Source organism: Gopherus evgoodei, chromosome 2 (genome assembly GCF_007399415.2).
Source record: "Gopherus evgoodei ecotype Sinaloan lineage chromosome 2, rGopEvg1_v1.p, whole genome shotgun sequence".
In the NCBI taxonomy this organism is placed as follows: domain Eukaryota; kingdom Metazoa; phylum Chordata; order Testudines; family Testudinidae; genus Gopherus; species Gopherus evgoodei.
In genome coordinates this window covers 3,662,498-3,689,179 of record NC_044323.1, presented here as the reverse complement: position 1 = coordinate 3,689,179, position 26,682 = coordinate 3,662,498, and the positions used below count along the sequence as shown (strand labels likewise).

Genomic DNA, 26,682 nt, shown 5'->3' with positions numbered 1-26,682 from the left:
AGTCCCAGTCATTATCCCTGTTTTGCAGATAGGGAAACTGAGGCAAAGGGCAGGGAAGTCACACAAGATGACACTGAGGTCACACAAGGTCACACAAGATGACACTGAGCATGTCACATTACATGTTACATTCCTGGCTCCCAGTCCCATGCTTAGTCCACACAACCCTACAGCAAGGACAGGAGCAGGGGAATGACCCATTCCACTTTCTTCTCCAAGCTCAACTTTTCATCAGCGAGGATTACATAGTGGATCTCATCCTGGATGTCCCCTCTCCTGCATCTCCCAGCAGATCCCAAGAAAGGACAGACACAATGCAAACAACTTCCCCTCCACTCCTTATCCCTCCTGCAAACCATACCTTCAGCTGTGTCTGGAATCCATTCTCCTGGGTTATTGTTCTGGCATGTGGTCCTACTGCACCCAGATCTTCCATAGCCAGCAACTCCTGAGTGGTGGGACTAGCTATGGTGGCCGCAGCCAGCACCGCAAAAGCCAAGAGAAGCAGCAGGCGTCTCATCATGGTCTTAGTCTCCCTCTGGGGAATGCACAGACTCTCTGCTCGTAATCTCAGTTGGTCTGGAAGGAATGGCAGATGGAATCTGGCTGTAATTGGGAGAAGGGTTGTTTGACCAGATGATGCAATTGAAAGGGTTTCTTTACACATAGACCTTTTTTGGTCCCATCCCAGAGAGGCTCCATCTGACCAATCACTTCCCCACCCCCAGCCCACACAATGTGCATTGTGCAATGCTAAGAACAAACAGATCAAGAACAAGATCCCCAGCCGTGATGTCTGGCAGATTATCTACTGGGGGGCTGTGTAATGTTTAGCAGGCACTTGGGAGGCAGATCAGAAGGTTGGAGAGAAGTCACCGACTTTGTTATTTCTTGCGGAGTCTGCTCAGGCCTCTGCAAACATCTGGTTCATGAGTCATACTGGGTCGTAGCTGGGACATTATGAGCATAGCTTCTCGGACACGAACCGAATGTGAAATCATTTGCTGGTGCACCCGCTCCTTCACTGGCAGAAGTTATGCTAAAACAGCAAGTAACGTGCTCCACTGCTCTCTCCTGGCTGGAATCGGAGCTCCTGGTGTCTTTGGTTGTCTTCTTTGGAGCGGACACACAAAAGAAAACAAAGGCAGTGATTGTTGTCAGCTGGACAGAGGAGAAGACACGCAGTCCTTCCCAGCGCTGCGCCCAGATTTAATTCTGTTTAGCACCCAGGACAGGGAGTCTCCAGTGCTTAAGGCACATAATAACGTAATTAACACAGTCAGAACAATGAAGCAGGAAGGAAGGAGGAAGCCCTTTGCTGGCTTCAGAAACAGAGCACCCCATTTCTGCCAGCCCCCGACGTGTGGGCATCCCTCTACCAGTCCCCCAGGGAGAGAAAATCTAGCAATTGCTTATGGGAAATCCACATTGAAAATAACAGTTTTACACTCTGGACTCAGAATAGGAAACATCATATTTATGACATTCTTGATAGCAATCAACATCCCACCAGAGGAACCCTTTATGTGTTTCGATGATGCTCCCCCAGTGAATTGATTTGAACAAGATTCCTCTCCATGAAACTATGAAAACAACAGGGAAATCCCAGGCAGACTTTTAACAAGCACAAAAGTTTTCTGTAACTAGATGGTTACCCCCATGGCCATTACTGGGAGGAATTGCCAGGCAGCTGACCTACTAGCGAACTAAAGTTACAACTAATCAAAAAGTACTTTTTAAAAAGTGCTCGATGCTTGAAGAACCCAGCTGACAATGGGCAAGCTGTAGGGAATGACCAGGGTGACCGAGCAAGGGGTATGTCTGTGTCAGACTGTGAACTCCATCGTGTTCTGTGAACCCTGTTTGGTTTCCAGAGCTCTACTCTCCGCTGTGACCTTCGTTTTGGAATGTGACCTTCATGCTGGATTGCACTCTCCTTTGTGGGCTACAGCTTCCATTTTGTTGCAGGTCTTGATACCTAGCGGCAAGACTGTCTGTGTCTGGAAAGCCCTGACAAAGCCCTCAAGGCCCATCATCACTGAATGATGCTCCCCTCCTTGGAAAATGGGTTTTCCACCAGTGGGCACCATTGACTTTAAAATGTCTCTCTACACGGAAGCTGACAGGGGTGGGAGGCCTGTAACTTCCTGTCTGGAAGAAACCCAATTTTCTCTTTGGTTGGTGACAGATTTTAAAACCTATTTTCAGACATACAATAGAACCTCAGAGTTCTGAACACCTGGGAATGGAGGCTGTTGGTAACTCTGAAACGTTCAGAACTCTGAACACAACGTTATGGTGGTTCTTTCAAAAGTTTACAACTGAACATTGACCTAATACAGCTTTGAAACTTTGCTATGCAGAAAAAATATTGCATCTTAATTGTAACCATCTTAATTTAAATCAAACAAGCACAGTCACAGTTTCTAGCTCCCTCCGCACCCCAAGTGCCACCTGTGCCTGGGGAGGCAGGTCATTGCTCAACAGTCCTGTTGGCTGTCTCTGTGTGACAGACTGCGCAGTCAGAGATTTATCTACACGAATTAATCACTAAACCGTCAAAATATCGACATTGGCTGCAGCTACCATGGGACGGAAACTGGGATTATAGTTTCCCACGCAGGGGTCCGCAGGAGCTTCTTGGTTGCTTGACACATCTTTTCTTCAACTACTAAGATACTGTTTCTATTGCTGTAGCATCAGCCCCCAGCTGGCACCTCCAGAGGCACTGATTCCCTAATGGCCTTATTTTTGCAGCCAAAATCCCCAGAAAGGGGGTCACCAAGGGTGGTGGAGGGAAAGACCCCCACATTCTCTGACCCTCAGGCCTGTCAGAGGCTGAGAACAAACAAAGATGCCGACAAGAAATTGAGACCGACTTGCCAACCCCAAACATTCAAAAAGTACCCATCAGGCTCCAAAAATTCTTGTCACCTCATCACAGGCCTCCAGGAGCTGGCACTTTAAGAAAAATGCCAAATATCGCAGGAGTCGTGATAAAAGCGTGAGAGCTGGCAACGCTGCAGAGAACTGCTGCTTTCGTCTCAGAAATGGAACTGAGCCGTGTTTTCCTGCCAGAAGTGGGAGAGGCCTTTCAAGGCTCAGGCAGGGGTTTGGGCCGAGCCGGGCACTTGGGGAGCTGCAATGACTGGGAGCATGGAGAAGCCAGTCTGGACGGAGGGATCAGAGGTTATGGGCTGGCTGAGCAGTGGGGAGCCTGAGGTTTATTTGGGGCAGGGGTAGAGTTTGGAGGTGCTGTTGTGGGTCAAAGCCTGGGCAGCCCCCCATTCATCCCCCACTTCCCATTACTCCCCATTTCCTTCCCCCCACAGCCCCAGCCATCCTGCCCCTTCAGCCCCCATTCGCTGCCATGCCCACCCCTTTCACCCCCATTCTCTCAGCCTGCCCATCTCCCCCCCCATTGCTCCATCTCCCCCACTACACTCCCCCCACAGCCAGTAACTGGGGCTGTCAGGCTGCTCCCTCCATCGACCCCAGGCTGCCTGGGTGACAGCTGGGGCCATTGAGAGCACAGGAGAGACCGTCGCCAGCCTCGGCTGGACCCAGCTGCCCCATCAGCCAGGAGGAGGACACCTTGGGATGTGTGTGTGTGTCCCTGGCACTGAGTGTCCTGGCCTCAGAGATCCTCATCGCTTTGCAGACAGCAGCATGGGGGGGGGAGCAGCTGCTGAGGGTCAGGAGGTAGGACCAGAGGGACACAGATGCTGCGCTCTCCTCTGGGGAGGAGGCAGCGAGAGGGGACACAGACCCCTTGGAAGAAGCATTGTCCAGAGGCCCCTGAGCTGGGGCAGATCCCACCTCTCCTCCCTCTCCCACAGGAGCCCTTGACACAGCCCCTGGGGCTGGATGGCACCTCGTCCCTGCCCAGCAGGCTGAGAGGCTTACACGGTGCCTCCACCCTGCATCTCCCCAGCCCAGTGCAGGCTGTGATGCTGATGCTAGCTCTGATCAAAACAGTGGGCTGAACTGAGAACTGATAAACTCGCTGCTGGGAGTCAGGCCAATTCACTTGTGTATTAGCAGAGGATCAAAAATGGCTGCTAGATTGATATGAATGTATTTGGTTTTAAACTTCACGACATGAACAAGATTTTGCATGGATCATTTTCACTTATCTGTATCTTGTCACTATTTTGCATTGTCTGCCCCCCACCTCCCCACCTCCTCTCTAAATCCCCCTCCCAACGTGAGGAAAGCCTTGTGCAATGCACATGAAGGATGCTTTGCAGAAAGGTTACACCTCCTGCGTACTTTGGAGCGAGTGGTCATGGTATTATGAGTTCAAAGACTCCCAACGCATTTCTCTCTCACAGCCACCAAAGCAGAAACCACCCATCTGTCCTGTCCGATTGTCCTACATGATCAAATATCAATATGTATACAAAGGAAAACCCTGCATCTCAGGAGGGTTTGGACTCGGTCAGGGCAGAACAACTGAATGAGAAGATGGAGAGCCCCAGGGGTAGCGTGGGTAGCCCCGAGCCACTTTTGGGAAAATAGCAGATGACAACCTCTCTGCTCCCATTTGGAATTACAAACTGCGATTCACCTGTACATAGGTTTTACCTGCTTTGACCTCTCAGGAAGTCTTTCTTTTTTTTAGCTAATAAACCCTTAGATTATTACAGAATTGGCTGCCAGCGTTGTCTTTGTCTGAGATCGAGGATGCAGCTCTACCTGAGTGAGTGACTGGGCTCTTGGGCCTTGGAGCAACCTGGAATATTTGTGATTTTTGGTGTCCGTGACCATTTATCACATGTTCCAGTTTGCCTGGGTTGCAAGACAGGCTGGAGTGCCTGAGGGGACTGTCTGTGAGGCCATGGTAAGACGATTGCAGCACTTCAGGAGTTCGCATTTGGCACTGGGTTGGTTAAATTTAATTTTAGACAATACCTGTGGGGGGAAGGGGGGAGATCTGCCCTGCTTTTGACAGTTGTCCCAGAGTCAGGCACTCACTGTAATAAGCTGCTCCAGAGAGCTTGACAAAGGCCATCTCCTCCCGCTCGCTGCCTCCCCCCGGCCCAGGCCGTCTCCTCCCGCTCGCTGCCTCTCCCCAGCCCAGGGGCTGAGGAAGGACAGGTGGGGTGGGGGAGGCTGGGTCACGCCGAGTCAGACCTGGGAGGAGGGGGGTTCTCTGCCCTGGGTGGGTGGACTGGGCAGGGCACAGGCTGTGCCCACCCACCATAGGCTACGCCAGTCCTTGGAGTCTTCGTCCAGCCCCACGTCCCTGTGGGCACAGCCCCTTCCCGGCAGTGCACCGCCTCGTGGCCTGGCTGGGAGCCGGGGAACCGGCCACTCCCGACAGTGTGGGGACACAGGGTGGCTCCCAGCGATCAGAGTGGAGGCCGGGGAAGGGGCTATAGTGCTGCACATGGGCAGGTGGGAAGAGACTTATTCCCCACTGGAGAGGGGTGGGGATGTGGTTACTGCAGCAGCTGGGAGCTCTGGGCTGCCTACGGGACCCTGCCCTGTGCCCCTTGGAGCCGGGGCCGTGGGGAATGAGGGAGCCAGGCTCAGAGGTTCCTGCTTTTATTGCTGTGAGTGAATAAATGCAAAATACACGAGAAACTCCAGGCTCAGCAAAGCAGGTTCATCATCCGGCAGAGGGAATGAGCCTCCCACGACCGACATGGCCCAGTCCTGGCCCCCGCCCGCAGCGCTCAGCAGGGGCTGGGAGTTTCTGTACCCCGCAGCCAGCAGCATGCTCACTCCTCATGTGTAACCTTTGCAGAAAGCTCAGCAGCGCCGGGGAACAGGTGTGGGAGGGGAGGCCGGCTGGGCCCAGCCAGAGGGTGTGACTGGTGGTGCCGTCCCCTCCCCAGCTAAGATGCCTGTTCAGCCTTTCCGTTTTCCACATACAGTGACCATGCCAAAGACTGCCAAACCAGGGCCGCCCGGGGGGGGGGGCAAGAGGGGCAATTTGCCCCAGGCTCCGCAGGGGCCCCCAAGAGAGTTTTTAGGGGCCCCTGGAGCGGGGCCCTTCACTCGCTCGGGGACCCCAGAAAACTCTTGCGGGGCCAGGCCCTGGAGCTTTTTCCGCTTCTGGTCTTCGCTGGCTGGGAAATCCTTCCGCTCTGGGGCGGAAGGACCCCCCGCCATCGCATTACCATGGAAGTGGGACCTGCCGCCAAAGTGCAACCTGGTCTTTGGCGGTAATTCGGCGGTGGGGAGCCCTTCCATTCAGGGACCCGCCGCCGAAATGCCCCGAAGACCCGCGGCGGAGGCCCCCCGCCACCGAATTACCGCCGAAGAGCAGGCTGCACTTCAGCGGCGGGTCCCGCTTCAGCGGTAATTCGCCGGCGGGGGGCGCCTGCCGCGGGTCTTCAGGGCACTTCAGCGGTGGGTCCCAGAACGGAAGGGCCCCCTGCCGCCGAACAGGGCCGGCTCTAGACATTTCGCCGCGCGGGGGGTCCCCTGCCGCTTGCCGGTCCCACAGCTCCGGTGGACCTTCAGCACATGGCTGCGGAGGATCCGCTGGTGCCGCCACTCCGGTGGACCTCCCGCAGGCATGCCTGCAGATGCTCCACTGGAGCCGCGGGACCTGCGGGAGGTCCACTGGAGCCGCCTGCCGCCGATGGCCCCAGGCCCCCGGAATCCTCTGGGCGGCGCTGGCCAAACTGCCTGGATTAAAGGATCTGAAGTTCTGCGGCCGCGCGGCCCGTCTCACTCTCGCTCCCTGAAACACACATGGGCGAGACACGGCGCTAGGGGCTGGAGGAGCTGGAGGCACCGGCCTGCTCCATGGCTGCCCCCTCCTGGCTGGCACTAGAGAGACCCCGGGTGTGGGTCCCAGCCCGCCCAGGCTGCGAGGCAGCGAGTCTGGAAGAAGCACAGGGCCTGCTCATTCCGTCCCCCCTCCCTCTGTTACTCCCTCTCCCCCTCCCTCGCTTGTTTTCACCCGGCTGGAGCACGGGGTTGGGGTGTGGGAGGGGATGCGAGCTCCAGCTGGGGGTGCAGGCTCTATGGCTGGGTCATAGGGGACCTGGGTGCAGGATGGAGGTTCCAGACTAGGGCTGAGGGGTTCATTGCGGGAGGGAGCTCTGGACTGGAGCAGGGGGTTGGGATGTGGGGTCGGGGCAGGAGTTTGGGTATAGAAGGGTCTCCGGGCTGGAGCAGGGGGTTGGGGTACGGGGTCTGGGCGGGATTTTGGTTGCAGAAGGGTCTCCGGGCTGGAGCAGGGGGTTGGGATGTGGGAGAGGGTGTGGGGTCTGGGAGGGAGTTTGGGTGCAGGAGGGTCTCTGGGCTGGACAGGGGGTGGGGTCTGGGAGGGAGTTTGGGTGCAGGAAGGTCTCTGGGCTGGAGCAGGGGGTTGGGATGCGGGAGGGGGAGTGGGGTCTGGCAGGGAGTTTGGGTGCAGGAGGGTCTCTGGGCTGGACAGGGAGTGGGATCTGGGAGGGAGTTTGGGTGCAGGAGGGTCTCCGGGCTGGACAGGGAGTGGGGTCTGGCAGGGAGTTTGGGTGCAGGAGGGTCTCCGGGCTGGACAGGGAGTGGGGTCTGGCAGGGAGTTTGGGTGCAGGAGGGTCTCTGGGCTGGAGCAGGGGGTGGGGTCTGGGAGGGAGTTTGAGTGCAGGAGGGTGTCCGGGCTGGAGCAGGGGGTTGGGATGCGGAAGGGGGTGGGGTCTGGGAGGGGGGTTGGGTGCAGGAGGGTCTCCGGGCTGGACAGGGGGTGGGGTCTGGGAGGGAGTTTGGGTGCAGGAGGGTCTCCGGGCTGGAGCAGGGGGTTGGGATGTGGGAGGGAGTTTGGGTGCAGAAGAGGGTTCGGAGCTGGGTTAGGGAGTTGGTTTGTGGGAGGGGTGCAGGGCGCGGGCTCTGAGTGGTACTTTCCCGTGGAATAGCGGCCGGCATGTCGCTCCAGCTCGGGGGCAGCCAGGTGATTCTGTGTTCTGTCTGGCGGCAGGCGCTGCCCTCACAGCTCCCGTGGGCCGTGGTTCCTGGCCAATAAGAGCTGCGGGGCCCCTGTGGCTGCCTGTACACCCAGGAGCTGGAGGGACATGCCAGCTGCTTGCCAGGAGCTGTGCGCAGGGTTGGGCAGGGAGCCTGCCAGCCCCGCTGCGCCACCAACCAGACTTAACAGCCCGATCAGTGGTGCTGACCGGAGCCGCCAGGATCCCCTTTGCATTGCACCCAGCTGAGCCCGTCTCTTCGCAGTGCGGGCCGCGCCCACTGCTCTGCTGTGCCCAGGCCCTGTGCGAATTGCAGTGGGGGGCTCGAGAACAGGCCCTGCTCGGCCTCTGTCCCCTGCAGCTATGACTGGGCCCTGGGCAGTGTCTGGGCTCCCAGCGTTTAGGAGTCTGGGGGCAAAGCAGGAAACTCCCAGCTGGGGCTGGGCAAGGGAGACAGATTTAACCACATCTGCCGGGAGAGTGTCGGGGGGGCGGGGGGAGAAGCGGGAAGGCATTAACTCACCACAGCAAATTCTCATTGGCCGAGCAGGTGGGGATTCAGGCCGGGCGCTGACGCTCCACAGGGGCCGAGAGCGAATTACCCCTGTGGTGGGGTGACACTCACCGCACGCCCAGCAGGGGGTGCCCTGCACCCGGGACGTCTCACACTCCCCCTGGCTTTTCCGGGCAGGCTTCTCCCCGTTGTTCCCCCTCTCTCAACCCTTTGCCTCCTGCCCCCTAACGCTCAGGCCTGAATCAGAGTCTGGCTCGGGTCCTGGTTCGCGTTTCCTGCTCTGAAGGGAGCCCCTTTGCCCGGAGCTGATGAGGAGCTGGCGGCCAATCCATCAGCTCAGCCCTCCCCAGCTACAGCTGTCCCCCACCCCAGGGGAGAGGGTGGGGGAGGCTGGGTGAAGGGGCTGGGTCTGCTCCATGCAGAAGGTTGCGACCCTGTATCCGATCCCATCCCACCCCCCCGGGGACCCCAGGTAGGGGCACGCGGCAAAGAGCCTCCCTGCAGGGACGTGCTCAGGGCCCCGGGCGCGGGACTCACCGGCTGCTGCTGTTGGGCTCCGTCCACCTGGACTGACGCCCCATCACCTGCTGCCACCACGCCAGGATCCTCTGCACCCAGTGGCTGCTGCAGAATGGGCCCAGCCAGGGCAGCCCCGGCCAGCGCCAGAACCAGCAGCAGCACCAGCCACAGACGCCTCATCGTCCCCTTGAGCTGCTTTTCCTCCTGGGACTGTTGAGCTCCGCTACCACTTCCCCTGGGAGAGGGGCCTCGGCCTCGTGTGGGGCTGGGGGTTGTGTGACCCACTGGCGGGTGCGAGAGGCTTTTAACCAGCCTTCTCCTCTCCCACATGGGGAGGTACCTTGGGGGTTAAGGAACCTCCTTCCCTTCCCTCCCTTCCCTCAGGCAAGGGAAACAGGAAAGTGCCTGTGTGCAATACACTGAAACTGCCCCTTAACGGATCTCTCCAGCAGGTTTCCTCACCGCATGGAAAGCTGGAGCAAGGACAGGGGTCAGTGGGAATCTCCATGGGGCAGGGTCATTTCTGGGGAGCCGGGGATCCCCTGGGTGGGGAGATGTAATTCCCACAATGGGGACAAGGGGAGGGAAGGTCCCTGCCAGAGCGATCCTGTATCCAATCCCATCCCAGTCCCTGGGAATTCCCAAGAAGCAGGATGAGGTAAAGAGCCTCCCTGCAGGGACGTGCTCAGGGCCCCAGGCACAGGACTCACCAGTGACTGCTGTTGGGCTCCGTCCACCTGGGCTGACGCCCCATCACCCGCTGCCACCACGCCAGGATCCTCCACACCCAGTGGCTGCTGCAGAATGGGCCCAGCCAGGGCAGCCCCGGCCAGCACCAGAACCAGCAGCAGCACCAGCCACAGACGCCTCATCATCCCCTCGGGCTGAGTCTCCTCCTGGGACTGTTGAGCTCTGCTACCACTTCCCCTGGCAGAGGGGCCTCGGTCTCGGGTTTGTGTGAGCGTGAGGATTTTAACCAGACCTTCTCTACTCAGAAATTCCTCCCTCTCCAAGGGAAACAGGAAGGGCCTTGGTGCAATACGCTGAAATCCCTTCTGGGTTTTCTCACCCCACAGATGCCTGAGGCAATAGGCAGTTACCAGCCTGACCCTGGCCTCTGCCCAAAACTGCCCTTTGTGTATGGCACAAGAGGGGCACAAAGGGTAGCAGGACAGGCAACGGTCACATGCTGTTACACAGGATCCTGCCTTTCCAACTGGCCTGTGTCTGACCCTACACCTCCCAGCACCTCTGTTCTGACTGAGATTTTCCCTTTCTGTCCACTGAAAGGCATGAGTGGGCACCAAGAACACCCAGGTCAACCATCAAGTCATCGCTTGAGAATGGGACACAGGCCTTTTATATCGACACCACCGGCACAAGTATGGTCAAGCTCAAGTGACCGGAAGTTACCAGTGGATAGATGACTCTGACGTAGCCTAGAGTGAACTGAGTTGGGGGGCCCAGTCCAGTTTCCCCCAGAACAAATGGCCACATCCCAATGACACTCTTGGTAATTCTGTTTGGCAGGTGTTACCGGGTGGTGCTGTCATAGTCTCCTAAGAGTCTTTTCTTAGTGTGCGAACAAGTTTTCAGCTTTGGGAAGACATGCTGTGTGTGAGTTTTGTGCTACGTTAGCTTTTGGTGTAAAAGAGAGCTGTGTGAGCAGCAGGAGAATTTGCTCTCTGCCTTGGACTCTGATTAGAGAAAATTCTGGAGAGAGAGTGGCTATTTGGCCATCTCCATTTCAGGATTGGTGTGTGCATGTAAATAAAGCAAGTTACACTTAGAATATACCCAGATTGTCACTGATTTCTCCTCCACTGGGAAGCCAACCTGCAAAGCCCCACACAGCTGCTATCGCTCGGCTGAGGGGCAGCCCTGGTATCAGAAGAAGGGACAAAACTACTTCAATATCCTTGGATCAAAGGCCCAAGAAGCGCCTCAATGTTTCACAAACAAACATCAACCATCTGCAAGGTAGGTGACACCTCCCAGTACTGAACCAGTCCCCTCTGGTGTGCAGAGAGGCACCACACAACAGGACCAGCCAGGACATGGAGAACACCATATCCTTATCCGAGGGGGAATGTAAGTAGCTAGAGCGAATTTACCAGTTTGGGAAGTTAGCCAGGATTTTGGATTCACACGTTCCATCTTTTCTACAGCGTCATGGAAATTTTAGTGGCCGCAAATGGTCAAAAACTTGGTTTTAATCCTCATTGGAATGGCAGTGCCTCCACCAGCACAGCAGCCTCTCACCACCTAGGCATGGCATTCCCACAACCGATGAGAGAAGGACTGCCACCGACTGAACCAGAGCCACTTTCTGCGGAACCTCGTCTTCCGTGGAAGTTGGCCCTCCGAGCCGGCACTGACCCAACCCTAGTTCACTTGTGAACGGAGACAGGACCACAGCACAAAGTTCAGTGACTGGGCTCAGAGTAATCAGGGCTGCAGTGGGCATGAATGCTGAGCCTCTTGCAAATAAAGGTGCCTGCTGCAGGTCAACGCCGAGGCACATCCATGGGATAGCCCAGAAGAAGTGTGAATCCCTGCGGCCCGTTCTGCACCTGAACTGCCGACAGAAGACTGATCTGGAGATTTTTAACCCTGCACCTTTCCCCAGGTGCTAGCAGGGACACTTATCTGTATCCTGTGTAAACTCTGCTCTAAAGATCCCCGTCAAATTCTTACACACCAGATATTGCATCTCAGGAACTCCAATGCTTTTAAATGTATATAGGCTGTTCAGCATATCCCATGATGATGTCACAGCATCATGTCTGTTCTCTTGTGGCTGTTTAGTCTGATCAGTGAATAGCAAAGTCACAAACTGATGGGAAAGTGCAGGCTCCCACTGAGGATTTGGCATGACACTTGGCCCTGTTTTTCATGTCTGTCTTCCTCAAAGTGTTTACAACCTTCATCAATAGCTGCTCTCTGGGATAGGTCTGTCCTTGACAATGTCTTCAAAGTGACCAGAATTTCTACCATACAAAGTGAGCTTTTAAATAAATCCCACACTTATGGGAATGCTGCTACCACAACTGTGATTCAACCAGGAGTTGGCTAGCCTGGCCCCGACCCCAGAGCCAACAGCTCACCATGCTCACAAAGGGCACCCCGATGTTCTCCGGGCAGTTTTGATGCTGTGGGGACCACTGAAAAGGATTCATTATTCAAAAAGAGCCAAAGCCAAGCTCCAGCAGAGCTGTGAATATCAACACAGGTTTTAGAAAACCACAGTAATAATCTGACACCGAATAGGGCGTGTTCACCGCTGCTGCTCCTCACCTGTGTGCTCCTGAGCTGATGCTGCCCGGGCAGCACTCCCTCCCCACAGAGCGGATGCAGCCAGCCCACAGCCTAAACCCACTGTGAAATTAACTGCCTCTGCAGCACATGCTCTCGTGGCCTCCTCGCAGAAATGATGCACCCAGCACAGGAAAGGGACATTTTGCACCGTTGCCGGGTCATTTTATTATGAAAAAAATACTTGTTGCAGCCCAGTTTTACCTGTAACAAAACCCACCGATACAGCACATGCTCCACAAGCTCCTGTATGTGGGGGGATCAGAAAGTAAAAGGGAACAATATGAATCGTACATGAATCTGTCTGCTAGAATGCAGGCGAGGCCGTTTTTAGTGACCATGCATAAAGCTCTCCAGCTGCACAGCCATTTTGGGATTCTTTTGTACAGTCATTGGTTTCTTCTTGCCCTCCACAAAGCCTCCATGCAATGGGAGGCTCCACCCCCCCATCTGTTTAAGTGACGACAGCTCACCAGCCCCTCTTGTATATTACATAGTTCTGCCATGTACTCAGCTGTACTGCAGGAGAGATAAAAAGGGTCAGCAAAGGAGTTGGCTCTATAGACACCCACCCACCTCTGCACAGAAACACGCTGTCTGCCCTGGCCAAAGAAAGCATTTGCACCTCTCTAGCACACTGCTCTGAGACACGGCTTGAGCTAGAGAGATGCTACATCATTCCCTGACCAGTGTGGGTAGGGCCACAATTCTCACGGGATTGCTAAGCACAGGGCTTTTCTTCTGGCTGTGTGGTGTTCCACATGCCACTCATGAGCCATTTGCTCCTTCAATCTGCTCCAGTGCTTCACCTGAGAACTTTTACTTCATCAAAAGTCCAGAAAAGCTCAACTGGACACCCCTGCCCTGCCCGCAATGCCAAACCACATACTGCAACGATCACCCCCTGTGAGGCTGAGCCAGACAGCTAGGCACGCTCTCCAGGGGATGAGAAGGCAGTACACAGCATGCACATTGCATGGAGCATTCCCATGTGAAATGCTCACACACAGCAAACACATGCTCGTGGGTCTAGAACAGACTGAGGGGCTCCCCATATCTGCCCCTTTAGGAGCTGCTGTGCTGTGGCTAAAGGATTCCCATCTCAGAGAGAGATTCCCCTCTACCCAAGTCCAAGGGAGTTAAGGATTCTGTTAGCAAACCGTGACACGTGACAAGCCCAAATGAGTCTGTGCTCTGAGGCAGCCAACCAGGCCTCTTTAATCAGAATCACTTCCTTCCTGCTTTGCTGATCCAACAGCTGATGCCAGTTCTTCCTCTTGGCCTCTCAATCGCTCTCCTGTGTGGGCAACAGAAAAGCCAGTCAGTGATCATTGTGTAACCGGAGTTTAAAAGGGCACATGACGGGGGTGATCTGAACTGTGCTACCCAAACTTCCAGGATATCCACCAATCTTGCCAGCAAGTTTCCCTGCTCAGGTCCCAGTTATTTCTGGAGTGGATGTGAGTGTCACCCAAATGGCTGGGCGAATCTGGATTCTACTGTACAACTCGTACCACTAAAGGCTCTGAGAACATCCCATAGACATGTGTATCTGCCCACGGTGGGCAGCAATATTACCCCTCCCCAAATCAGCCACCTGCCCATCAGGGAAGCAATCAAGGGGAACTAACAATGGTTTTGACATATCCGGGGAAGGCTTGGCTGGAAGCGTGCTCTGAGGACCAACACATTCTGGCTGGCTGACTGCCAGAGGGAGGCAGCATTACTCTCCACCCCAGACCCCTCCTCAGTGCCCCTAGAGAGAGGGCGCCCGGGGGGCGGAGAGGGGCGGCTCATTCCTGACACTATTCCACAGCCTTTCGTTTTAAAAAGTTAGACCGAGCTCCACTGAAGATCGCTCTCAGCCATGAAATTGCTGGAGAATCCAAGATTCAGAGCAGAACCAGAAACAAAGGTACAGCATTAGTGCTAAGAGTTGTCCAGAGAGAACTGGCAAGTGAGCGCCAGCTCTCTACAAGTCCAACGTGTTAAAAACACCCTCTCTGTTCATTTCCACTCATGTTGGAAAGTCTTTTCTGTGGCTTTTTAGACTGTGACCCTAAGCCCCGCTCTGCTCACTCTACACACGACTGTAATACGCTTTGTACAAAACAAGCCTTGTGCAGCATCATTTGAAAACTAATCACTCACTGATCATTAATAGGCTTGTGTGGTGAATGAGTTCTGGATACATGCTGGAATTATGACTGAAGTGTGTTTAAATCAGGCATGTCCAGGGGAGTTGGTAAACAGGTCTGTCCTAAACAAAGGAATGGGCTTTTACCCTAATTGACATATAAGTAGTAAACGGGGCCATCAAACTAACAAGGGGAGGTGATCATAGGAAAGAGAACACTTTTCATTTTAGCAAACACCTGGAAGGGAAGAAAGAGCAGGGAGCTTCCTTCTCCACCAGACTCAGCGTTACCTTTCTCATAGCTTGAAGGAACTGTACTTGGAGGGTAACCTTCAGAAGAATCCATTTCAAAGATTCTCTGGACTATAAAAGAAAGGGGCAGAAAACCTAAATTCTCTCACCTAACATGACACAGGAACCAGCACTTTGGGTTCTGGAGGAGATCCTGATGGGAGGAGCGAGGGGGGTGGTAGCCCCCATTTTGCCAAAGACTGGGTGAGAAACACCATCTTGAACAAAGCCTGTATCTTAAGTTTTAGACGCACGTTTTCACTTGTAGTTGCTTGAAATCAATTCTAACTTTCTTTCTTACACTTGAACTCACTTAAAATCCTATCTTCTTCTGTTCATAAACTTATTTTACTTTTAATTTAAACCCACAGTGCTGTGTTCGATTCAAGTGAATGTTAGCTGCAGTTAATGTGGCAAGCTGTTTGGTTTTGTCTCTTTAAAGGAACAAATGAACCATATTATTTCTGTGAACATTGCAGGAGAGGGCTGACATGGCAGAGGGCACGGGTTTGCGGTCACCTGCTAACATGAACCAAGCCTGGTAAAGACAAGAGTGTGTCTGTGATAACTGAGGCCGGCTCTTGGATTCAGAGTGGTTGAATCAGAGCTGTAGAGCACAGAGAACACGGCGTGCAAGCTGGCTGTGTGCGCGTCCCAGGCAGGGAGCACAAGCAACGGAAGCATTTTGGGGGACTCGGGATTGTAATACAAGTGGTGACCCAACCTCCCACTGGTCTGAATTGCACCCTGAAGTGTGACACTGACGATCAACAATATTTACTGCCTGAAAACGAGACCACGATTTTCAAAGATAAATATGCAGGCACCTAAGTAAGTAGCCTGCTTCTCAAAAGGCCGAGCTCCCCCGCAGATCCATCTGAGCTCAGGAGCAACTGCTGTGAGCGCTTATACAGATGCATACAGAGCAAATGAAGAGCCTAATTTTTGTCTCCTGCCTTTGAAAAATCTTGGCCCCAGTCCTTCCCAGCCTATCACCATTTCCACGGCTCCCATCCGTTAGTTCAACAGCAGCACTGCACTTACTTATCAATTCAGCAATTGCCCTTTGTGTTCTCTTCTCCAGTTTTTCCAGTTTCTTGGCTACATCTCGCTTTAAATCCCTGGGGGAGAGGATGGTCATTTAGCAAGAAAGCCCAACACACAAGCACACACAGACACAAAGCTAGCCCACCAGCTAGCCCAGCAGAAAGGATCCATGCATCTATCCAGAACCAGTCTGGGGTCTTGGATTAAGAACAGCCACAGAGATACTGTAAGCTCCTTGGGGCAGAGACTGTGTCTTACAGAGCAAGCTGCTGGCACTTTAATCACCATCAGAGCCAATGCAAGGGCCACACAGACCAGTCGGATGGAATACTCCTGCCACAGGTGTCCCTAAATACCACTGCCCAAGCAGGGGAGCAGCAGCAATCCATCCAATTCCTGTTTTAAGGGAAAGGGTAAGAGAAGTGCCAGCTTCACGGGGAGGGATGAGTGTCATCTCATTGGGGGAAGAAGGGGAATGAAGAAATCCTCGGCTCTGCCCCTCCCCACGGGGCAATTCTTGCCCTTCCTAAGTGAGAGAAGACAAGCACCATCTACGAGACAAAGAACTCCATTCCTGGTGGACACAAGTCTCTCTGAACTGCTGACACTATGCAAGACCCACAACTCGCATTAGTCCCTCCTCAAAGCCCGTGCCTGGCAATCCATGTGGCCCAACACTCACACTCAAAGAGAAGCCAACTCACCAGCCAAGCACAAAACACCAACACTCAACCAACAAGGAGAAAATGGCTAATGCACCACACATGCCAGGCCTGTATGATTTGTGATGTATTTATAGGGTTTCAGAACAGGAAGATGTGAAAATCCAGCTGAGGAGCACAGTGGGCCAGGCCCTTCTGTGCCCCTCATTTCCATCGGGAACCTGCCACATACTCTTTGAACACAGATGCTCTTTGCTTCGGAGGCCCCTGTCAGTAACATATTCCTTTGCATGTTATCCTGCGCCCACTATTCCAGCTGTGTGTGAGAAGCCTGGTGCCTGTGTCTGCCCACATGCTGAAATCAAGGTGCTGTCATGCTATGGGACCATTGCTCACTATGTGTTTGTACAGTACCTAGCACACCAGGGTCTTGATCCCAATCAAGCCTCTACATGCAACCGCAGTGCAAAGAATACAAGCATCACCAGGATCCCTTCATTATTAGCCAAACAAAAACAAAACCAATTGTATCCATCCTAGAAACTCCCAGACGATGGAGATCAGCACCACTTATCTGTCCCATCTAGCCAATCCCCCAAGAGCCAGAGCCTGTTCATTTTCTACAGGATATTGACTAGGGTTTTCTGCAGTGGTGTCCAGGGATGGGGATTTTAGTTCTCCCCTTGGGATACTGTTCTATACTCAGATCTCACTCCTGGGAAGTTTCTCTTGATCCTGAACATAAGTTTCCCAATTTCTTGTCGTCCCAGCTGGTACAACCTTAACAGGGTTAAAGTTATGGAAATAGCTGGAGCGCGTCCCTGCTACCATGAACACACGTGATGCTTAGGACTAAAAGGACTGAATCAACGTAAGCTAACTCCTAAGATAGCACTTACCAGTCTGGCTTTCTGGGGGCGAGGTTTGCCAAATCCTAGTGGAAAAGGAACAAGGGAATTCTCATTAAGAGCAGCCAAACTAACGTAACCGAAAAGAGTGAGTTTACAAGTGTGCACAATTACATTTCAAAGCAGGTATTGAAGATCAAGACACATACCACTTCTTCAATGATAGGCTCTGGCTTCGCGGCTTCTAGTTGGTCTTTCACCTTATCTTCCACTAGAGGGAACAATAGAACAACAAATGTTAACCGAGTGTCTCATAAGAAAGCCAGCATGAGGACGATGCTTCACTTTAGTATTTAAGAAGGTTTTACAAAACTGAACCCCAACAGACATGCGCTGGAAACTACTTCTGTACAAAAACATTCCTCTGCAACTTTTGCAACCCAAACATTGCACCCCAGAAGCAAAACTGACCATAAACCACGTGAAACGGACATCCATTGTCTGAACTGAGAGACATGTGAGAAGTGAGCAGCAGCAGCAGCAGCACTGAAGTCAATTGGACTCAAACTGTTTTAATATAACCTCTGCTGCTGTAACACTGGAAAAAAAATGGATTTGCTTATAACATATGACCTGAGTTGACAATGTCTATTTAAAGCAAGCAACGATGCACAGGAGTGAGCTTTCCTGCAGAAGTAGCATTTTCTCTTTGATACTAGGGACCAGCTTGATGCCTTCCTAGGCTACAGTAGGGAGATCACAGGGACTGGCACTGATGTACAGACTAGTCGTTGAGAAACACTGTCTTAGGGCTTGTCTACATCACAAAGTTGCAGCGCTGGTGAGGGGGTTACAGCGCTGCAACTTAGGAGGTGTACACATCTGCAGGGCATCACCAGCGGTGCAACTCCGTTTGCAGCGCTGGCCGTACTCCCGTTTTGTCTCGGGTGTAGAGGATCCAGCGCTGGTAATCAAGTGTAGACACTTACCAGCGCTTTTCTTGACCTCCGTGGAATAAGCAGGTATCCCAGCATACCTGAGGATACCTCTCTGGTAATCAAGCAGGTCTCCTTCCCCGCGGTTTGCTCCGGTGTTCTCCAAATCCCCCCCCCCAAGCGGGTCTCCTTCCCCGCGGTTTGCAGGGGGGTTCGGGGAACGCGAGAGCACACCGCGGGGAAGGAGACCTGCTTGCACGGGGGTTCGGGAAACACGAGAGCAAACCGCGGGGAAGGAGATCTGCTTGCAGGGGGGTTCGGGGAACACTGGAGCAACCTGGGGAAGGAGACCTGCTTCCCCACGGTTTGCTCTCGCGTTCCCCGAACCCCCCTTGAAGCCGCCCAACAGCGCTGCAGTGTGGCCACATCTAACACCACTTGCAGCGCTGGTTGCTGTAAGTGTGGCCACTCTGCAGCGCTGGCCCTATACAGCTGTACTAATACAGCTGTAACAACCAGCGCTGCAAAATTGTAGATGTAGACATACCCTTAGAGGAAGGACAGAGCCCCACAATCTGAAGAACTGATAAGATGACTGGTAAACTTTATTCCCAACTATTACTTTATTTAGTGTAATCATGGGAGCCTTCCCACTCCATAGCTCTGAGGCAAGTTACTTTAAACTCCTTATCGTAATTCTTTACATTATCCACCTCTGAACTCCCACTTATTCACAGCATATGACACCTTCTTCCCTCCTGCAATGGGCACATCCACCACTGGGAATGAGACACCCCAACCGGGAGAGTTCTGAACTGATACTTCTCTGAGAACTAGAGTAAAATCCCTGCTTCAAAACTAATGTAAAGCCCCAAGTGGAACAAGAGACAAGGAGAAACTGCCGGCAGAATTCCGTCTTTCCTTCTGCTCAGACGTTGCAAGAGGGAGAGGCCTGGTCCTGAACACTTCGAGAACAGCAATATTTACTGGAGGACACGACTCTGCACTTCAGAGTGCTATTTCTATCACATGCCCCCTCCCCCGGATGTTAGAAATCCATTGAGGAGTGGGAAACGCTAGCCCGTTGGTTTAACTTGGATCTGTTCTGTGCTTTCATGGATGCTCCCGTCCGGAGAGGAAACGGCTTTGAATGATGAAAACAAACACACAGAAAGAAACATGGACAAGATGAATTATGATTAGTGAAGGGTGCTGTCTGGCACAAATCGAGGGCAGGGTAGACTCCACTCCCTTGGCAAACTCAGGCTGGGTCTATAATACGTTAGAGTCCAATTCTGCTTAGAGCATGGTTCAGTTCAGGCTACAGGAAAGAGCTCTCTCTGTACCGGTGGTTCTCAACTTCGGGTCTGCGGGCTGCTTGCGGCCCACTCAGCACACGGCTGCGGCCCACGTGACCTCCTCAGGGCCATAGAGGACGTATATAGTGTGTGCGGATACGGCCCACATAACACAGAGAGCTACATATGCAGCCCACAACGGTAAATGGGTTGAGAATCACTGCTCTGTACTGTAAGACCAGGCCGTGAGAAGGGACGACTTGCAGTGGGGAGATCCTCTCTATTTTGTTACCTGACCTCTACGTCAAACGATGCGGTTACTTCTTATGCAGTTTTAAATGAATACACCCTCTTCTGATACCTAACAGGAGTCCTGACTTATCTCTGCCCCTCCCCCAACAATCACTGATTTTAAACAAGCCTACAACCCAGATTTCCATGTTTCAGTTACAGAGCAACTCCCCTCCCAAGGCATACAACACCACACAACACTTACAGAGGGAAGATTCCTGAAGCAGCGTAGGGCTATTACAAGCCACTGGCATTCTCTTTCAAGGAGATCATAACTCTGCTGAGGGGCTGGTAAAGATGACCAGTTCTCAGACATCACTGGAAACAAATCAAGGCAGCTATGCCCATTTCCCACTATTATAATTGTGGGAAAGTGCCATCATTGTTTCACAGGAGGGCAAACTATGAGATTCTGCCCACAGCTGAGATCCACAGAGGCCCCAGTATTTCTAATTATAGTCACCGCTCCCGCACTCAGCACTCTAGGGTATTCTTCATCCTTTCCAAACTAATTCCTGACACTCCCATTATTTGGCACACATTTTAAAGAGCTCTCTTCTGTGAGGGTTTAACACCACCATGCTAGCAACAAGACAAATAGGGATTTTTGTTTTACATTAATTAAGGGTAAGTGGATTTTCAAGCTGGAGAACGGTACCAGATTGAAAGCCCTGAAGTTATGGCTAATGTTGTCAAACATGGTTGCTTAAAGTTAGGTGCCTGAATAAAAGTGGCCTGGTTCTCGGAGGGTGCTGAGCACCCTCCAGCTCTCACTGACTTCCAGGAGAACTCTGCTCCTCTGAAAATCAAATGACTAATTTACAGGCCTGAATTTGGCTTTCCAGACCTAACTTTAGGGACTCACATTGGGAACCCTTGGCCCGATGTTGTCTGCCCACAGAAAAGGTTTGGCATGGGCAGTCGCAAGGCAATCTCCTCCACGCTGCCACACTGACGTGCCTCCACCCCGACCTCAAGGGAACCGCCACTGGAGGGCAGTCTCCATGCTCCTTCAATCCCTGGCACATCTCCGGAGTCACTCAAGGGGCCTGTTCGTGACACACACAGACTGGCTTAACGGAATTGGCTCGGAACCTCACAGACTCATTTCGCACAGGCCATCCGACTGCTGCTAAGTAGGAAAACCCTTTCCATCACTTCTAACCCGAGCTGGAGTCAAACCCATGAGGAGTTAGAGAAGAAAGGATCAATTGCCCTGTTGAGACGCCTCTGGCCCATTCTTTGGAGACGTAAGTATAAATGACTGGGTAGTTACCTCTGCTGGGAGGTGAAGCTGCAGTGTTGTCCCTGCCTATGCAGTCCCTACTCCTGCTCATTTCCTGCTAGTAATGGCCATGGCCTGTGGGAGAGGTTTATATGAAGTGTAAAAACCCAGGACATGAGCACTGAACCACTCTAGTCTAGTCTATATAGGACCAATTCACGGTCACACTCAGATGGCTTCTAGACTATAGGGACTATCTGCTCATTTCTCTGATACTGCTGGGAACAATGATTTAATTCATCCTCTGAGCCATTCAAGATTCCCCAACTGGGCACTGTGTACCACACAGCTGAGTTGGACCAAGTTCGACACGAAGACTGACAGACCATGGGAGGAGCAATAACAGTGTAAATCCTGAAAAGAGACTCATTTAGACTAATCTCTTCAGAGCAGGGACTGCAGCTTGTTCTAAATTCCCAGAGTGGCAGGCACGTGCCCAACACCATCTAGTTTATAATAATAAATTGGACAGAAAAAATAAATCAGGCAGGCGTCCAATAGCTGGTCTGAATTGAAAAAGAAAGGACTGGGGATATGCAACTGCTCACCTCGAGGTCACCGGGTCAAAGGCAGTGAAAGCAGGGCCGGCGCTTCCATTAGGCGTTTTGTGCACTCAACAAGGGGCGCACGGGAACTTCCAGCTGCGCTCCAGTCGCACCGCGGAAAACAGCGGCAGGCATCTGAGCAGCTCAATGACTACCGCTGTCGCCTGCGGCAGTGCGATGGGAGTGGAACCGGAAGCTCCCGCACACCCCGTGGGGAGCGCACAAAATTCCACCCCCCGAATTCTGCCTAGGGCGCCAGAAATCCTGACGCTGCTCCTGAGTGAAAGTCAGTGGCTTAACTGATGGGCAGCTGTTTGGCAACCAGCGTCCAATGAGTATGGTGGATCTCCCCCCAGTGCCTAGATGAAAAGTGTAACTGGCCCCTTGCTGGCAGTTAGAGCAGAGGCCAAGGACTGAAGCATTCCTGCTACAGCACTAGCAGAGATGGTCTCTCCAGATAGGGCAAGGCAGAGGAAATTGGACCTGTTGCTGACCCTTCACTCTCCAGGGTGATCAATCCAGCATCTTTCACATCTTCTAAGTTTTGTTTTTTAAACATCATTCCCAAGCTCTCAAAAACTCCCTCTCCAGCACCTACCTGAGGCTGGCTTGGCCTGAGGCACCTTCCTTTTCTTGAGATCTTCATCCTCAGGAACATAATTTCGCAGCTTGAGCTCCCTAGAAAGTAAGGGGAGAAAGCAGGAGAAGTGTAAACACCTGCACATTCCCCCTCAACAGCTTAACTGCTACCAGCTTAACTGACATGCACAAGAACAGAGATGGCAGCAAAGAATCCTGTGGCACCTTAAAGACTAACAGACGTTTTGGAGCATGAGCTTTCGTGGGTGAATACCCACTTCGTCAGATGCATGACATGCATGCATTGACATGCATCTGACGAAGTGGGTATTCACCCACGAAAGCTCATGCTCCAAAACGTCTGTTAGTCTATGAGGTGCCGCAGGATTCTTTGCTGCTTTTACAGATCCAGACTAACACGGCTACCCCTCTGATACAAGAACAGAGATGAAGAAGTCAAAGTTCTCACTTTCTGTAATCAATAAATAAGGAGAGAGACTTTGAAGTAGATGGACACAATTGAGGCTGGTTGATCTGCAAAGTGAGCCAATTCAACAGATCGGCCACCTGCTCAAGCATTTTCTCTGTGGCAAACAATCCTTCAATAGGGAAGTCCTGGCTGTGGAGGGGCCCATATTTCACTGCTTCGATACACATGGGATTACACTGAAAGAAGCGGGTCTGATTCTCCCAGCAGGCAAGCCAGAATGAGGTCCATTGGCCTGTGGCGTAATGCCACTGCTGACGTGACTGAAGCCAACAGAGTCACAGCACTGGCATCGGGTCAAGGTGCAAGAAGGTAATGGTGTATTTCAAGGTGAGATAATTTAAAGGTTAATTGGAATTGAACAGCCCTTGTTTGCCTCATATCCAGGGTGTTTAGACCCAGCTACTTATGGAAGGTGAGCTGCAAAGCAACATGCAAAGAGAACACGGTGTGGATTTCTGTGTAGAGTTCTTCCACTCGGGCTCCGTGGAGCTGGTGGGCAGGCGAAGGGAAACTATGCTCAGCCCAGAGATGTGTGTTCATTAACCCTTTCCAGGCCAGGATGTGAAGAGTTCCAGAGATGCTGCTGAGCCCCTCTCCTGTTGGGTCCATTTTTTTGGTCCTTTTCATAATCTTTCTCTGGTTTAAGTCTGTTGTTTTTAGGTGTTTCTATGCTAATGAAGTCCTGACCCTGCACATACGTAACTCTACTCATGTGTGTAACCTCATTACTTCGGTGGGATTACTTGTACATCAGCTCACACAGCAGGGAGTTCCCTGGTGCCATAGTCAGACAAGTAACCACAATAAACAAGAATCTGCATATGTTTTTGCAAGATCAGGGCCTTGAAAGGTGAGATCTCAGAGCAAGGACCCTGTCTCATGTGCTTGTGAACAATGCTAAGCAACAGCTGGTGCTATATAATAGTATTTTAGCCCATAAGGCAAATTAAGAAGATTAAACTAATCTAACACTTTAGATTGGTTTATCTGTTCAAGATGCTCTAAAGCTTTCAATTGGTTTAAGTTGTTAATGCAGCATTAAGGCCCTCAGTTTAAACTGCAAAATACATTAAAAATTGTGGGGAGGGGAGATGAACAAGAGGGTTAGAGAAAAGCCAAGGGGTGGGAGCCAATCATGCTGTTCTCAAAACTGTTTCTTAAATGATGCACCAGAGAGTAATTCATACCTAGAAATTCATACCTACCCTGCGATACTTGAGGGGCCGCGGGATTTGTAATGAACCTTGGAATTAACTCACTTCTTGGTCAGGCACTTGCATCAGTCAGAACTGCCCTGGAAGAGCATTTGACTGCTGCTGTTCAGCATATTGCATGACAAACCATTTTCATCTAGATCCTGTGTAAATAATGAATAGTATTTCTTCATTTAAAAAAAAATAAATCAGTGATGGAGCAATTTGGGATTTTGCAACTTTTAATGGCCAGTTTTAACACAGAAGCCATTTCCCACTGGATTCTAGGGCCTCTGTCTTTAAAGGCAAGTTATATGCGAGGTATGTTTTATGTTTATGCCTGTTTTAATCTGAAATCTTTCTTGTGACACAAAAAGGGGCAGCATTTCACTTGCTACTGCATGAATTCCTCCACCTAGACACCCAGCCAGCAGTCAATGGTGTTGGTCTGTCAGTTCTGATGCTGAGAACCAATTTCCAGTGTTTTTAATAGAAACAAAACAGATCCCACTAAATCAGCTGCACTGCACAGATTCAAAGTATCAGTTTCTTTTGAAGTCCCACTTTTATTCATATTTTGGTAGCGTCAGGAGGCCCCAGCTAACATCAAGGCCCCGCTGGGTTAAGTGCCGTACATACATATACTGAAAACCGGTTTCTGCCCCAGACAGCAAGCGGGGGCAAGAGAAAGGGGCAGAATCTACCCCCTTCCCCCACGGCGGCAGGAAAGATAGTCCAGTGTTTAGGGTGCTAGCCTGGGATTTAGGAGACCCAGGCTAAATTCCCAGCTCTGCCACAGACTCCATGTCAGCTGCTTGGTCTTTCCACGCCTCAGTTCCCCAACTGCGTGGGGATCACAGTACTTGCAAGGGGACTGGGGGAATAAATGAAAATTTGCGGTGCTCAGATACTACATTGAGGGGGTCACGTAAATATCTAAAATAAGCAGAAGAGCGGGAACCAAGCCCCAGAGCAATTTAGTTACTTACCCAAGAAGTTTGTGATAGAGCCTGGAACTGAGCCCACATCTCAAGTCCCCCTCACTCTGACATAACACCATGAACCAGACCAATTTTCCCACCATTGGGCAGACACTGGCAGAACAAGGGTGATTAAAAGAAACCGATTCCAGCAGAGATTAGCATGGGCCTGAAATACAAATGGACGCCAAACATTTCTCCCTTTGTGTCAAATGCAGGTCAGAGTTCATGGGATTCACTTTTAAACACAGCAATTGTGCTTCTTATGTAGTGCACTTGGCGCTGGGAAGAAATCTTTCACTAAGCTGGGCTTATGAAGGAACGACAGAGGGGGGATGGGAAGCGACTGATTAACGTTACAGGACCAGGTGTGTTATGACGACAAGAACTGCTCCCCTGAGCAGCACCTTGGGGATTCCCAAGGGTGCAGTCCCAGGGCCTGGCGTGATTAGTGGGTTTGCCAAGATTTCTAAGGTTAAAATGAAGGCAGCATTGGCCGATTGCTCTCGTCCAGGAGGGTCAGGATACTCAATACCTACTGAAGTCAGCGGGAGTGGCCAGGTGCCCCATGCCTCACAAGAACCAGCCCTTTGTGCTGCAGAGTAACAATCACTAACAGTGGTGGCTTACCATGGTTCACTCATCACCTCCCAGAGGGCTTTCCAATCTTCAATTCCCTCCCCAGGGCCAGGGGAATTACAATATACTGCTATTTATCCAAATAGCATAAGGAACATGGATTCTGTGTGGATAATGAAGAGAGCAGCCCTTCACCCCAGTCCTCTCCCTCAGTCAGAAACAGCTGGACAGGGTGCAGACTTAGCTGTTGTCACTACACATGCACAACAACAGTGCGACAGCCGATTCCCAGGCTCCTGCAGCTGCTCGGCTCGGTGCGCACACGCCCCAGCATTGGCTCCTTTGGGCTGCCCAGGGAGCACCACTGAGGCCACGTCGAAGAGGAAGCTGGGCACCTCGGTTCTGCATAAGCTAGGCCAAGAGCAACAACACTGACCAGGTGAAGAGCAACTCCATTGCAGAGGGGTGGGGAAGAGGCGAGGGAGCGGTGAATAGGGATGTGCACGCACAGGTGGCGGGGGAGGTCACGCCAGCAGCTGGGTTGGGGGGTTCACTAGGGGCTTGCATGGCAACAGCTGGGCAGGATAGCACATGGGCACTTGTTCTGGGGGGTGCAGACAAGGAAGAGGTTCAGATAATAGGGTTCCAGATAAATGGGAGTAGACTGTGTCTAGGTGGGGAAACCGAAGCAGAAATGTGAAATGAATTACCCAATGTCACAGGGTGGGTGTCAGACATCGGCATAGGGATCAAGAGCACCTAGCTTCCCATCTTATTTTCAGCCCACTGAAAATTGCAATGTATCTTTTTGTGCCTGCATGGGAAGAGGAATTTAATCAACAGAAGTTAATTTACTATCCTCGAGTCCTACAAGGGGAGTTCATTCCTTTCAGCAACTGCTAGCTGGCATGCTCCTTTCATTCCTTCTGGTCTCAAATGATTGATCAATTTTTTTTTTCAGCATAAGGCCCCAGTGCTGTTCACACAGACATCTCAGGGTTATTTATGTTTTTCTTAACAGTCCGCACTAAGCTGAATTCTGTTGCCAGCCTGGAGAAAACATCAGTAACTAATTCATCCAGAAGGTAATTGGATGTCAGGCAGTGCTGTTAGACCCTCGGCCAGCAGGCTGGATCTAGTATGCTGAAGGGGTTTCTCTTACTAAGACAGCAGAGTCAGACCTTGCAGAATGGAAGCATTCATTTAAAAAGTTCCTAGTCGCTTTAGTTCATGTCAAGAAGGTTTTCCTGTGAACGGAGTGTAAGCCAAT

The 26,682-nt window shown here is 52.0% G+C and overlaps 1 protein-coding gene across 6 annotated transcripts in view; it reads right to left on the bottom strand.

The window, feature by feature from the left end:
• Positions 1 to 12,391: 12,391 nt before the first annotated feature.
• CCDC12 (coiled-coil domain containing 12) overlaps positions 12,392 to 26,682 on the bottom strand; it is an 86,470-nt gene continuing 72,179 nt past the window's right edge. For 4 of the 6 annotated variants that reach the window (XM_030549832.1, XM_030549835.1, XM_030549836.1 and 1 more), the window contains 5 exons: positions 22,190 to 22,269; positions 17,447 to 17,508; positions 17,289 to 17,323; positions 15,725 to 15,801; positions 12,392 to 13,549 (listed from right to left, as the gene is read on the bottom strand). In XM_030549832.1, the coding sequence (XP_030405692.1) occupies positions 13,470 to 13,549; positions 15,725 to 15,801; positions 17,289 to 17,323; positions 17,447 to 17,508; positions 22,190 to 22,269 (334 nt within the window). In that variant the 3' untranslated portion in view covers positions 12,392 to 13,469. The remainder of the gene's footprint in view (positions 13,550 to 15,724; positions 15,802 to 17,288; positions 17,324 to 17,446; positions 17,509 to 22,189; positions 22,270 to 26,682) is intronic. The other 2 variants (XM_030549833.1, XM_030549834.1) reach the window with 2 other exon arrangements.